Source organism: Caenorhabditis briggsae (genome assembly GCF_000004555.2).
Source record: "Caenorhabditis briggsae complete genome, chrIII, whole genome shotgun sequence".
NCBI lineage: Eukaryota > Metazoa > Nematoda > Chromadorea > Rhabditida > Rhabditidae > Caenorhabditis > Caenorhabditis briggsae.
The window spans coordinates 8,746,337-8,760,750 of NC_013490.2; the positions used below are offsets into that span (position 1 = coordinate 8,746,337).

The window sequence follows — 14,414 nt, forward strand, 5'->3', positions numbered from 1 at the left end:
CGATCGCCGAGAGCTTTGTGATTGCACCATTGCAATGTGTGAAAGATCAATATCGTTTCGACAACCAATTCCTTTGAAATTTTTGTAATTAAAATCAATAATAAATTTCCGAGTTTCGAAATCTATTATTTTCGATGTGATGACTAATATCATTTCTGAATTTACACTTCTCTCGCTGCGTCTCATGAGAGTAGTTCTCCGCTTTCCCGGCAATAAAACCGGTGGTTCCACTTGGCATTCACTTTCGTCTTCGTTTCTCATACGCGTCTCTCTCCCTTTTTTCCCCGTTACGGCTCTTTTCCAATGTATCCATGACAACTTGATAGAGCCCGTTGAGAGCAAATGCTTTTCATATCCGTTTCATGCTTGAAATAATGTATTTCTTCTCGATCAGTGTTTTTTTTTTTCAGTCTCTGCCTAAACGCTCAAGACTCAGCTTTTTCCGGAAATGATTATCAAAGAATAGTGAGTAAATTTAATTAAATTTAGTTCAAGCAACACAAATAATTTTCAGTCGCGTCGTCCTCCCTCTGTCAGTGGAAGAATATCAAGTTGGTCAACTATGGTCCGTTGCAGAGGCCTCTAAAGCTGAAACTGGAGGTGGAGAGGGTGTGGAAGTACTCAAGAATGAGCCATTTGACAACGTCCCACTCCTAAATGGACAGTTCACTAAAGGACAATACACCCATAAAATCTATCATCTTCAATCGTAAGTCCTAATTTTTCGAAGAAAAAGTATATAATCTTTGGATTTCAGAAAAGTGCCTGCTTTATTGAGAAAAATTGCACCGAAAGGATCGCTGGCGATTCATGAGGAAGCATGGAATGCTTATCCATACTGCAAGACGGTCATCACCAACCCAGACTACATGAAAGAAAATTTCTATGTAAAAATTGAAACAATTCATTTGCCGGATAATGGAACTACGGAGAATGCTCACGGACTGAAGGGGGAGGAGTTGGCGAAGCGAGAAATCGTAAATGTGAATATTGCCAATGATCACGAATTTTTGAACTCTGGAGATTTACACCCGGATACCACACCATCGAAGTTCCAGAGTACAAAAACTGGAAGGTAAGTTTTTGACACGTTTTTTTTTGCTGAGTTCTATTTTTTTTCCCAGAGGTCCTCTTTCTGGAAACTGGAAAGACAATGTGCAACCAGTGATGTGTGCGTACAAACTGGTTACAGTCTATTTCAAATGGTTTGGATTCCAGAAAATTGTAGAAGGATATGCCCATACGGTAAGTCAGAAACAATTCACACAAAGATTCATTAGGCAAAAATCTTTTGAAAAATTTTTGACACCTTAAAAATTACAGCAATACCCCCGTCTGTTCTCCAAGTTCCATCGAGAAGTGTTTTGCTGGATCGACAAATGGCATGGACTAACAATGATGGATATCCGTGAAATTGAAGCCAAAGCGCAGAAGGAGTTGGAAGAGCAACGCAAAAGTGGACAGGTTCGGGGAATGAACGGATAATTTGATCTTCATCACCTTTCGAATCTAGTCCTTTGGTTTCAACTACTTTTTCGTCATTCTTTGCCCCTTCTCCCCTGCCCCATGATTTGAATATGATGTTTTGTGTGATCACTCCTTTTCAAAACCATTACCCTTTTCCTTTTTTCTCTCATTTTCCCCGGCTTCTGCTCCATCTCGTCACTCACTTTACCACTAAAGTATAGCTTTTTCTCAACGAAGTTGACTGACGGATCCCTACGTCACTTCTGTTTTGCAGCTTCCTTCTCCCGATGAATATGTTGTGAGACAAATATCGTAGCTCATTAGTAATTTAAAGAAAAAGTTCAAGTTTAAAAATTTTTCAGATGTTTGGTTTCTTTTTGGAATTTTTTGGGATTCTCATATCACCCCCGCTCACCAACCTTCCCTTCCCCAGCTTTTCCCTTTTTTAGACTATGATACAAATGATAATTTATATAGTTACATTATTATTTCCTTAACTTTTGCTTTCCCTTTTTTATTGGTCCCTTTCTTCTCAACGATATTCTACAAAGTCATCCAAATTATTGAACATTCGAAAGATAACACAAAGAATAAATGAATATTGTTTTTAATTATGTTCCCTGATCAAAGGGTTGTGCCCCAAGGTATTTTCAGATCTATTCCTTGAAGAGCACAATTAATTAGTATGCGAGCGATACATTTCCAGATGTTATTAAGACGGGTCGTTAATAGCGTCGTCCAGGTCAGAGCAATTAGTGATCAGATGACCCCGGAAAAATATGAAAGAATTTTTTCGGTCTATTCTTTATGGTGAATAATTAAGGAAAACGAAATTCAGTGAAAATTGATTAAAATTTCCAGGAAAAGGTACAATTTTCGATATGGATTCGCCGAAAATCCAGATCATAAACAAGTCCGGATAACGAGATCAGATAGAAACATCGAATTTTATCATAGAGTAAGAACAACTTGGCGGGACTTTCTTTTCCAATTTTATCGAGTTTCAGCTTTCGCTTATGGAGGGGTGCCCTCGTGTAGTATTGGATCGACCAGAAGGAACTATTCGAAAGCTGAAGGAGAATGTGAAGGGTTACATGGTTCTTGAATTCAGCCACTTGGTTAGTAAACGATTTATTCCAGAGAAATGCATTTGTTCGTGGGTTGGGACTCCAGGAAGATAAAGAGGATTTTCTGGCACTATGCAACTCAGCATTTTTTGAAGTTCTGAGAGCAGTTAGAGAAGTGAGAATAGTTTAAAATTATCATAGAATGTTTCTGAATTTTAAAGGAAGACTTCTCGAAACTTGCGGAGGTGACTCTTGGCGGAAACGAAACACTGCAGTTTCATCGATCGGCAGCTTATAAACTCAACAAACTTCAGAAAGAATCACTAGATGTAATGTGCAGTCCAAAATTGCTTTTCCCAAAATTGACAAAATTGATAATTTAGATCACCGAAGACGATTTGCTTGGAGATAATGGACATATAATCAGGCTACCATTTTTGAAAGGTAATTGATGTTTTTAAGAATCTGACAAATCAACATGTTTCAGAGGAAATGGGACCTTACATTCACTCGATGGATTTCACGAATGTCGATGCCGTCGGAAAGACACACTCTAAAAGTGGTGAAAATCAAGGCGACAAAGTATTCTGCAGGTGATTTGCGATACTTTTTTTCAGTTCTCTAATTCAAAAATTATTTCAGATACAAAATAATTATGGGCGGAGTTTACAAATTCGATGCTCTCCGAAAAGACCTCAGAAAAGAAAACATTTGGGAGAATAAGATTGTAACTCCAAAGGATTATGTCTTCAAGTCTCCACGTTACACACTCGTCGAGTTGGATATCTGTCAAGAAGCGCACAATCAGATGCCGATTAAGTTGGATTCGAATCGCGACCTTTATGATTTTCATGTTTATTCTTTCTGAGATACTTGTTTATTTTTATAATATAGGTTATGACTCGAGTAAAATCATATAACAATACAACGGACAATTGAATTCAAAATTTTCATAATCAATCTCGAAAAATCTCAAAATTTTTCGGCACTAAACACTTCATTAATGAGACCTTCTGTTGAACTTCGGAGTAAGCTATTCAGGTACCAAGGCCCATTTTCATACAACCAATCAACTGTAGAAATAAGACAAACTGGAGAGCCTAGGGGATCATCATTTTGCGATGTGTATCGAATCAAACAAAATTTGTAAAATCCTTCCAATGGGACCGCAAACTTCAAAAGATTTGATTCTGAAAATGTGGGGTTCCTAATGGTAAAACTATTGAAACTCACTAGATTGAGACAGAATGATGCATACCAGAAGCCGCAGTTGTTCTGGATCACATGAAACTCCACTCGGTACATTTTCATTTGTCTGGAAGGAAGGATTTAAAGATGAATAATTTTGAAGTGTACTTACAGTAAACCTTCGTATCGTTGTCTGATCCCCATTGAGCAATAATAAAAGAGCAAATATCATCTGGCAGTTTTCCTCGACAACTTCTCTCCGCTGTTCCGATATCATAAAGTTCAGAAGTATACATTTTCCTGTTAAGGAAACAGCTTTCGAAAAAATCATGTCATCTGAAAACTTTGAAGCGCTTCAAGCCTTTTTAAATAAGTTTTCTCACATTTGAAAGAATTCAAATTGTTGATCCTTGGTATTGTAATACATCGTAATTTCCGAGGACCTCGTTCATTTTGAACTGCTGAAAACATTTTAGAGCTGAATTTATAAAAAGTCAAAAGCTCACCAAGTCGATTCATATTGAGTTTAGTACATTTTGCCAACCGACAAGCTGGACACCAATTCCTTCTGCCTTTATCAACTACACATCTCCAGTTGCCTGCTGTAACTGAGTTTCTTGTTCATTTTCTCAATTTTCGATTCAAACCTATACAAGTGTAAATTATATTCTTGCGAACACTTCGCTTGAAAAAGCAACTGCATCCATCACAAGCCCAAACTCCGTAATGTCTACCGTATGACTTATCTCCACAAATTTCACACACTACGGCGGCTGTATCTTTACGACCTGAAATTATTCCGCTTTGATTTGAAATAAAAACTAATTAAGATTACCGTAAAATCTGTAATAGAAGGGCCCCACACAGTCAAGTTTCAGCTCAAAAATGTCTGTACTTATAAAAGGTTTGTAATATTACAATGAACCCATGATCAGTTGACCAATTTTTCATATCTTGAACAGGAACCGAGATAAACGGGTTCAAAATTTAGGAGCCCTTCTACATTAGAGGTCTTACGGTATGCTATACCATTTCAATTTCAACTCACCCATTTCAATGAAAACAAAAAGAAGAATGATGAATGAATGCTAACCATTATTGGACACCTACACCAGTTTATATAATCCATGGAATCATTAATTGGATTTTCTGGTGTCAGGTGACTTGATTGTACCTGAAATCTGAGAATCCTGGTCCCCCCTTTCGGAAAAATAAGCCGCAATCATAAGACTGAAGAAAGAATCTTACTTGTTACGTTATAAGTCGGAGAATGAATTATTCGTCTTGGAAGAATACGAAATGAGCCAGATCGCTGGGAAAGTAGGGAGTTATTCCATTTCAATTAATGTGAATGTGAAGGGAAAAAAGAAACTAGGTTATGAAAATTATTTTTCATCCCCAAGAAAGTCATAGGTCAATGGGAAACTGTCAATGAAGGAAAGACTACTGTAGTTTTTTTGAAAACTGGGGGAGTGAAAAGAAGTGCCAAATATATCAAAAATCTGTTTAGTTGAATTCCTTCCTTTTGCTAATGATTCGAATTTCATTACATTGAATATTGAATGAGTTTCAGTGGGATTCAACATGATTTGTTTCTTTAAAAAAGATGGTGTCCAAGCTTTATTAGTTTCAGAAGATAGATGATTTACGGTCTTTGAAAATGTGATTCCATATTGCGAATGTCATGCCCGTGCGTCATCGTCCTTAATGACGTCAAACCGTTTCTAGAAGGTTCTATGCGCTCCCGGATTCATAATAGTCTGTATATATAGTCTGTATTTAACCCCCTGCTACCGACCATTCTTGGTTGGTGACTTTCTTATCTTTCTTTAATTGATTATGTTCTTCAAATAAATGGTTCTACTCAAGAAGTTAGAGTGAATCAATGAAGAAGCTGAACGTCTTCCGCTACCGGCGTTCAGCCTCTTTACACGAACTTCGATCTGAAAAGCTCTAAAAACAATTTATGGTGATTTCACTATTGGATCGCTTTATCATACGGTTAACAACTTTTAGTCTAAAAAATAAATAAAAAGCGGAATATTCCACCATCTCCATACTCTTACTTTGAGCTCAATTATCTCAATTTCTGTTAAAGATAAAAAATCTGTCAGCTAATAAACTGTTTGTCATGATATCTCCAACATTTTATCAGTTGGTAAATTTTTGTCATCTTTTATAGAAACTGAGATAACTGAGCTCAAAGTGCTCTTATAAGGTGCCCTTATATTAGAGTTTTACAGTAACTGTCAAAGTTAGCACGATTCATGAGCAGCACAACATCAAAAAGAATCATCCAAAAGAAAATTCAAAAATATTTTCAGCTGCCAAAATGGAGCTGAAGTCCAGATATGTTTCTTCGATTTTTTCTTTCTAGCCCCAGCTTTTGATTCCTAATAATGTCTGAAAAGTAATTGAAAAAAAAACAAGTTTATATTCTACGAAAATTTTGTCACAGAAGGTTCAGAGCAAAACTACACATTGTACAAGTAAAAATGTATTTGGGTGATGGGAGCACAGACAAAAAAGAGCACGAAAAAATGTATTGCAGATACGGACTTTGAAAGCATAAACGGGGAAAAAAGAAGTAGAAAACAGGGAGATATAGGCATTTTTCTTTGGGAGGTGATGCGAACAAGGATACAGAAAATAAAAAACAAATTGACAAATTGAAATAAGATGTTTAAAGTCTTTGTGTCGATCTAGAAGGTACCATTCGAGATGTTACCGATCCGAAAGCGTCTCGAAAAGTTTCAGTCCATCCCTGAAATAAAAAGGAATTAGGTTAGATCATGACAAGGAATTGTTATGTTCATTCTGTTTTTTATTTTTTTTTTATGTTTCATGTTAAATTGATATGGTCAGCATGTTAATGAACCATTCAGTTAACACATATACCATGAACTCCAATAGAAGGCACCCAAACCATCAACTTCGAGACGAGATATCTCGGTTTCCATAAAAGATATGAAAAAGTGATTAACAGACAAAACATTTTTGATATTATGATAAGTATTTTGCCAGTTGACAACTTTTTCATATTTTTCACAGGAAACTAGATAAATCGGCGCAAATTAAGCGGTATGGGTGGCCTTCTATTAGAGTGCTTACGCTATGTGCTATCCTGAATGGTTGTTTCAAAGCGTTTTTGTTAGAGCAAGGGAAAGGAAAGAAGTTAAAAACCTTGCCGTGGTAGGAGGATGGTGGTGGTGGTCCATGAGAAGACATTCCAGAGTTATGACGAGATGAAGCATGAGCATCTAGAACTTTCTGGTAACGTAGTTTACAGGCGGCTTCGATCATTTTGGCCATCGTAGCTGCGCTTGGTTCAACATGGAATACATAGCACATGAAACTCTCGTTTGAGGTTTGCATTATGAATGCACAATGTCTGAAGAAAACAGTGTTAGAAATTTGAAGTCGAAAATTAAACCTACTTGACATCCTTTCCAATTCCAAGGAAAGACAGATATCTGACTCTACATTCTGCTATTTGGCCTCCGTTGACTTCTACAATGGCAATGGTGGAAGGAGCAATCGAGACATCAGCGAAAATCCATCTTTCTGGACGAACTTGATTTACTAATCTATCTACAGCCTCGTTCAAAATCTCAATTCCTGTAGCTTTTGGAACCTGAGTAACTCCCAAGAAATGGCATCGAAGAACCTTTCTTGGCTCGTCAATCGGTGCAGATAATCCTTCACTTCGGACAATTCTCTTCTCTCCAGATTCAATGGCGTGAAGACTAGATGGTCTTCTGTGAAGCATGAGTCTTTTGCAGATATCACGAAGTGTGTTAGCGATTGTCTTTGCTGAAGTGTCGCATCGGAAGACGTGACACATGAATCGACGAGTACTGCGATCACGAGAGACGTAGGCGAAGTCTCTGAAACGAAGAGGTGTTCAGATTGTCAATGCTTTAAAACTTTCTCACCTTCCATTGTCTCTGCCAACACCCCAAACTCTGATTGCTTGAATTCTTTCCGAATGAATGACATTCATTGAATCCGGATCAATAAGAGCCAGCTCGTTGTCATCAAGTTCCATGATCAATTCACGACCATCATTCCATTTTGGAATATTATCAATGTCTGTTCTATTCGTCAAATCTATGATGCATCTGAAAAATTCCTGAATGTTTAATCTGATAAATATAGAAAATTGAATACCTGTTAACCGCTCTGGAAGATTTTTCAGCTGTCAATTCGTCCTCAGAAATCTCAATCCATCCCATTGATCGGACAGCGAATCTCACTGGTTTATGGTAAGTGTCCCCATTTTCGATTTGGTTTTCCTCCGCATATCCCTCACTCATTTCATCCTGTTCAATTCTTCTTTTTGTAGTTGTCTGCTTGAATGCGTGCTCCTCGATGACCGGCTGTTGAGGTGGCAACTGAATGATTTGTGGTGGTGGAGCATCGGCTTGAGTTTCACGGCTCTGAAAATTGTCAAGGTTGTGAAGAAGCCTTGGTAACAGAAAAACAAAAAAGTGCATGAAGCGACACAATTAAAACATACAGCGGTCGTAACAGAATACACGGGCGGTGGTGGTGGGGTTGGGCTTCGAGCAGGTGTCACATCACGCTGAAAACACGAACAGAAACGTGCGACAAAAGGGAGACATGGACAGCAGTACGGTATACTCAGTTTTAAAATTTTTAAAAAGAAGAATTGAAGGTCACTGATTTCTCACCGTAAAACCTGTGATAGAGGAGCCCCTTAGCTTTTAACTTTGAGTCAATTTATCTCGGTTCTTGTCAAATATATGAAAAAGTTGCTAACTGTTAAATTGTTTATCATAATGCGAAATACAAACATTTTATCAGTTAACACACTTTTTATATCTTGCATTGGAGCCAAGAAAACTTTGCTCAAACTTGTGAGGCCCTTCTATTTCAGGTTTTACGGAAGGTTGATTAAGGGTTTGTATTTTGAAATGCAACATGTATAATCCAAAATCTGAAAATCTTACCACTGGTGGTGGAGGTTGCCGTTGAATAGTTCCACTGTCCACATGCCAGTAATATGAATATCCTTGTGGATCTGAAAGTCAATTTCTTTTTTATCCCCATTTTTCAGAATTCTTACCTTGATGTTTCTCCCATCCAGGTGGCAAGTCTTTTGGCTCCTCTTCCATAATTGGTGGTGGTGGTGGTGGAAGTGGATGTCTAACTGGTCGCCTATACTGATTCTCGAACATCACACCACTATCATCAGTTTCTGGAGATAATACCGTATCCAACACTTCCTCCTCCTCATCGATAACATAATCAGTTGGAGGAGCCCTTCTTGGCGGCGACTCGGCTTCCCGTCTTTGTTGATCCAATTGCCAGTAGAAAGAATAAGGATCTCTGTGCTCTGTCATAATTGTGGTGTCTCCAATTTGCCGCACTCGGACACCGTCTTCTCCGCGAGAAATGGCACCATCACGACTCGCCTGATCGATTGCTGCCAATGATTGACGGAAGTCTTGCGCTGCAAACAACACCGAATTAGTAATGCAATCAAATCGTGTGTGTATGGACCAGAAGAAGAAGAAGCGAGGACATGTTTCTTTGTTCTTCTTCTTTTTAGGAAACATACATGAATAATCAACAGCCATGTTCCGTCTCCGCTCCTCCTCACGGCGTCCTTTCTGGCCTGCAAAAATTGATTTTGATAGAATTAGAAGAAAAGAAATGACAGGTGGAATTATTTTTCGGCTCTAGAATCAAAACTAGAATATGCTAAGTATATGAGGAAGTAGAGAGTAGCGAGGATACAAAATATTTTGAGGTTATTCAAGATACAAATCTTTAGAGAAATAAGCAACACAAAACGTTTGAACACCAAACAGTGAAAGCATGATGTCATTTGTCAATCTAGATATGAGCTTTGATCAGATCAAAGATTATGAAACTTCTATACAACTACAGTATCGCTCAATAAGATTTAAAAAAACGTATTTTTTAGTTGATTTTCGGTCTTGTGTTATCTTTTTCAGGAGCTTAGAGTTCGGCTGTCAAGTTTCCCATAACTTCAAAAACTTTGGAGGTTGTAAAACAGACCTAGGTTGAAAACTTTGCATTCACAGAATTTATTGAGAATTCTTAGTTTTTCAGCTATTTGCCGATTTCTGAAAGACATCTATTTTACTGAAAAATACGTTTTTGTAAGTCTCATTGACCGGTACTGTAGGTATGCTGAAGCATGAGGATCTTTCTAACGGTGTGGTATATCAAAAGAAGTATTTGTTACAAAGATTGCTAATTTCTGAATTAACTAGCAAAACTAGAGTTTTTACATTCATTCTCCTGATCTATTTGGTTTTGGAATAGAGAATCTTATAAGAGATACCGTACTCGACAGAACACATCTTTTAGCTTCAAAATTTTCCAGAAATCAGTATTATAGAATAAGTCTCACCTCGTCCAGATGAAGAATATCCACGAGAATCGTAGTGTTGATTGACAAGCCGCTTCACTCCGTTTTCAATAACGTATTCGCGACTCTCCTCCTCCTCGTACGCCTCTTTGAATGCGCTGTACTCTTCGTGCTCTTCCTTCAAAAAGACAGAATTTTTCTCGGGACGTCTTCCGCTTTTTTATTTTTCATAAAAACGAATAAAAATACTTTTTTTCACTCCCATCTAGTCATACTTATTTCATTTGTTCGCTTGGGAGGACAAGAAATAATAAAACTTGTATCTAGTCTCATAGGAATGAGGATGAGTAAAGAGAAATAGAAGAAACATGAAAAAGAAAAAATAAAAGAGAAGAAAAGTAAATAGAATGTTTGTAGACAAACATTACTGTACTCCATTTTTGATTCTTCTTCTTCCTAAACCTCTCTATCAAGCTAACAGATCATAAATTGATGCAAAGATGTTATTATCAGATAAATAGGAACAGAGATTCCTATTCCCTATGGGAATTGGAGTCTTCCAGAAGTCAAAACTTCCCATCTCAAAACACAAAACTGAGGTCTCGATTGACCTATAGAAAAAATAATTTGGCTTTTCAAAGTTTGTGAACGAGACGAAAAAAATGGAAAAGTTCGGGAGGATAGGGACCGGGGCAAATGGCAATTTTCGGGAAGAAGGAAAATGTGCAAAGTGTGGTGTAAAAACACATAAAACTTCTTTTCTGGGAGCACCCCACTACCACCACTAAAATAGGAAGGCAAAGGAGAGGAAAGGACCCCGAAGAAGAAGGAACCAGAGAAGAGAAAATGGGGTCGTCGGGGCGGCGAAGAAGACAAGAAGGCCAAAAGAGAGCTCTTTGGGAGCACTGATGATTAATTGAGAAATTCTGGTTGTCGCTAAGAGCAAGTTCCGAGTGTCTCTTTGTGTGGGGTGTTGCCTTATATTTTCCCTATTTTGTTATTCTTTCCTTTTTCTGTTCGCTTTTATTTTTCTATTTTTCTGATATATGTTGTTTTCTATTTAGAGACAAGTGTTTTTCAATTGAAATGTAACCTATTGTGAGCTTTATTCTAGAAAATTCGAGAGTTTTCATTTTTTTAACACACGAAAAACTGTGAACAGACTTGGTACTATTCTGACACGAACGCCGGTGGCCGTAACCGAAGATCCCACAGCGACTACAGTAACCCAAAAAACTTTTTTTTTTGGAATTTCTTTTCTCGTTTTTCACCGCTTTCCGTCCAGTGAGTTTTCTGTTATTATTCCTCAAAGAAGTCGGGAGATAAATATTTTTCATATTAAAAAATGACTGAAAACGCTCACAAGTCTAGGCTGATTTTACAGTGAAGGTTAACTTCAAAATGAGATTTCAGAGTTGTAAAAAAACATTCAAAAATGTTTATAGTTTTCCTAGTCTCAAACATTCTAAAGACGAAATTCAGGCACACTACCACAACTCAAAAATCTCCTCGGACCTCGGACGCCAAACTACAAGGCGATTCCATGTGCCATCTCCTGCCTTCATTCTGGACAAAGAAATGAAGAAAAAACATATATTAGGCGTTAATCTCGTATATACACACATGCAAATTGAATTTGCAAGAATGGAAGAAGAAGAAGAAGAAGAAAAAGAAAACAAGTTAGTTGAAAGAATGAAATTGGTTTTTTTGTTTGTGTTAAAAGTTTTTGAGAGTTTTTTTGCAGGAAAGTGGAGAAGCGAGAGAAGTTGAAGATCCTCGATTTTCGTGGATCAATTTTCTAAACTGAACTGTAGAAAAAAACAGAGAAGCTGAGTTTTCAAACTTTCTGGCCTATTCCTTAGGTTAAGTATTATAAAAGTAGGCCAAAAGGGGGCGGAGCTACGGGAAGTTGCTAGGTGAAGAAACATCTCGAACCCATAGAAGAACATCCATCCAAAATGTAAAATGTGGCATATGTAGTATACCAAATATTGGATTTCTTGTCTCCTCTCCCAGCCATCATATTTTTTTCGTTAATGCCAGCCAATATGGAATACGACGTCGTCTTGACGAAGAAGAAAAGAGTGCCCCCTCCCGCAGAAAATTCTCATGGGGACTGAATTTCGCATGAGTCTCTTCCGCTGGAACTCCGCCCACTTTTTTAGAAGGTCTCTTTTTGAGAAAATCCTAACCGAATAGAAAAGAAAAAAGAAGGAAGAGGTGAGGAGTAGATGAAAAATCTTTGAAAAGGCAGGAAGGGCGTGGGGCCAAATAGTGAATAAATGAATGTCGTGGTGGGGTCGGCGGGTGGATATACCAGAGGAGGAGCACAGGAAAAGAAAGGAAACGAGAAGGGGGGCAAAAGTGAAGTGGATGGCAATGCCTTTGCTCTTTGTGCACATAAATCTCTCACTCTCTTTCGGAGTTGACTATGTGGATTTACTTTCCCATTCTCAGTCTCACTTTAAGTTAGTTTACTAAGTAGTACTAGAACGCACACGGCGAGAAAAAATAAAGTGAAGATTGAAAAAAGGAGATAACTGGCTTTTTGGAGTGCTAAACTCCTCTTTTCTCCCACCCAGAACATTTTGTTTAGATGCATTAGTTTGGGGGAGGAAAAAAGGAAAAATCCGAAGAATTTCGGTTTAGGATTTTCGGGATTCCAAATTTTCTTGATTTTAAAAGTATCTTGATTTGAAATAGGCGGAATTAATTATACCAACTACTTTTGACTGAAACCGTTTACCGTAAAACCTGCAATAGATGGCACCCTTACTCCTAACTTTGAGCAAATTTATCTCGGTTCCTGATCAAGATTCACAAAAGTTGCTAGCTGGAAAACTGTTAATCATATTATCAGAAGTATGTTATCAGTTGACACATTTTTGATACTTTGCATAGAAGGCAAGATAAAATAGCTCAAACTTGACAGTGTGGGGCCCTTCTATTAGAGATTCTGCGGTGAATTTCCTTTCGAACCTGTCGCATATAACAGAAAGAAAATCTGGGAAGACTTATTCCAAGATTTCAGTATAATACCAAATATTCACCAACTTCCTTTCTTCCAAATACCGTAAAACCTGTAATTGAAGAATGTCAAGTTTGAGCTAATTTTTCTTGGCTCCTATGGAAGATATCAAAAATGTGTCAAAAAAATAACTTTTTTTGAAATTATGATAAACATTTTATCAATTGACAACTCTTTGACAGGAACCGAGATAAATTGGCTCAAAGTTGAAAGTTAGTGGGAGGGAGCCCTTCTATAAAAGGTTTTCCGGTTTGATCTACTACATTTCAAAATGACTCTGATTGACAAAAAATAAACAACTTCAAAAGAGTTAAGGAAAAACTTCTTAATTCATATATGTCTGAAATGTACCCGTACGAGATTATCCCAATAAAAGGAGCTCACAAATGTTGGAAAACCCAGGAAAGAAATAAGCTCTAAAAGCTTTAAATGATTTAAGATTGAGTATCGCATATCCGAAAGCTGTTACTTTTAGTACTCATAAACAACCAAGGATCTACTTGAGTCCTATTCTCACAATTCTTCCAAAAAACCCAGTCACGACAACGGAGACCAGGGGTCAGCTTGCATCGGAATATCGAATTTCTAAAATAAATGTTCATGAAGTGTTTGGCTACGGTTTCATTTTCAGGAGAGAGCTATTGAAAAGCTAGGATGAGAAATTGTATAAATACACAAGTTTTGAAATTAAAACAAAATACAGTAAAATCTGCAATAGCTCCCACACTGTCAAGTTTGATCTTTATTATCACAACTAGTATGCAAGGTATCAAAAATGTGTCAACTGTCAAATCATTTTTGATATTATGATAACCAATTTATGATAGGAACCGAGATAAATTGCCTCAAAGTTGAAAGTAAAGGGACCCTTCTATTACAGGTTTTAGGGTAACTGTACTTACTTGCATCCGATCATCAGTAACAAAATTCATCGTAGCAGTATCAGAATCACGACTATGAACTCGTTGTAATCGTTGTTCTTCGGACTCGGACACAAAATGAGTCGGTCTGAAAATGGAATTGTTGGTATAATAAAACGAAAAGTAAGCAAAGTGAAAAAAGTGAGTATCGCTGCTCCTTTTTTTCCAACAAAAGAAAGACTGGACGGATTAGGCGAGGTCGGAAGAATTCCCTCCTTTTTTGGTCAAGAGCACTCAATCACACTTCTCACCTCTGCTTATTCACTTCAATTCTCACTCTTGGAGTTCCTTCTCTCATTTTCAGAAGGAGCAAGTTTGATGAAATCTGGAAGAAGAAGAAGAAGGTTTTTAAAAAAATGTTTCAAGAGATAATGAATACG

The 14,414-nt window shown here is 37.4% G+C and overlaps 4 protein-coding genes across 4 annotated transcripts; 2 read left to right on the forward strand and 2 right to left on the reverse strand.

Moving 5' to 3' along the window:
* Positions 1-448: 448 nt before the first annotated feature.
* CBG09844 lies at positions 449-1,485 on the forward strand (the record flags this gene model as incomplete). Its single annotated transcript, XM_002641499.1, has 5 exons — positions 449-465; positions 515-709; positions 758-1,075; positions 1,125-1,245; positions 1,324-1,485. The coding sequence occupies 5 exons, from the start codon at positions 449-451 to the stop codon at positions 1,483-1,485; spliced, it is 813 nt and encodes a 270-aa protein (XP_002641545.1).
* A 688-nt stretch (positions 1,486-2,173) lies between these two features.
* Positions 2,174-3,402, forward strand: CBG09845 (the record flags this gene model as incomplete). Its single annotated transcript, XM_045244160.1, has 8 exons — positions 2,174-2,277; positions 2,329-2,425; positions 2,475-2,564; positions 2,608-2,709; positions 2,756-2,863; positions 2,918-2,978; positions 3,022-3,127; positions 3,177-3,402. The coding sequence occupies 8 exons, from the start codon at positions 2,174-2,176 to the stop codon at positions 3,400-3,402; spliced, it is 894 nt and encodes a 297-aa protein (XP_045094126.1).
* Positions 3,403-3,753: 351 nt separating this feature from the next.
* Cbr-nhr-239 lies at positions 3,754-4,774 on the reverse strand (the record flags this gene model as incomplete). The annotated part of the gene is made up of 6 exons (XM_002641501.1): positions 3,754-3,849; positions 3,895-4,058; positions 4,106-4,183; positions 4,229-4,324; positions 4,370-4,510; positions 4,771-4,774. 6 exons carry the CDS (start codon positions 4,772-4,774, stop codon positions 3,754-3,756), a joined length of 579 nt encoding a protein of 192 aa, XP_002641547.1.
* A 1,631-nt stretch (positions 4,775-6,405) lies between these two features.
* Cbr-feh-1 lies at positions 6,406-14,332 on the reverse strand (the record flags this gene model as incomplete). Its single annotated transcript, XM_045244161.1, has 11 exons — positions 6,406-6,486; positions 6,906-7,113; positions 7,160-7,609; positions 7,658-7,843; positions 7,893-8,161; positions 8,242-8,307; positions 8,696-8,766; positions 8,812-9,363; positions 10,129-10,264; positions 14,017-14,122; positions 14,286-14,332. 11 exons carry the CDS (start codon positions 14,330-14,332, stop codon positions 6,406-6,408), a joined length of 2,172 nt encoding a protein of 723 aa, XP_045094127.1.
* Positions 14,333-14,414: the final 82 nt, after the last annotated feature.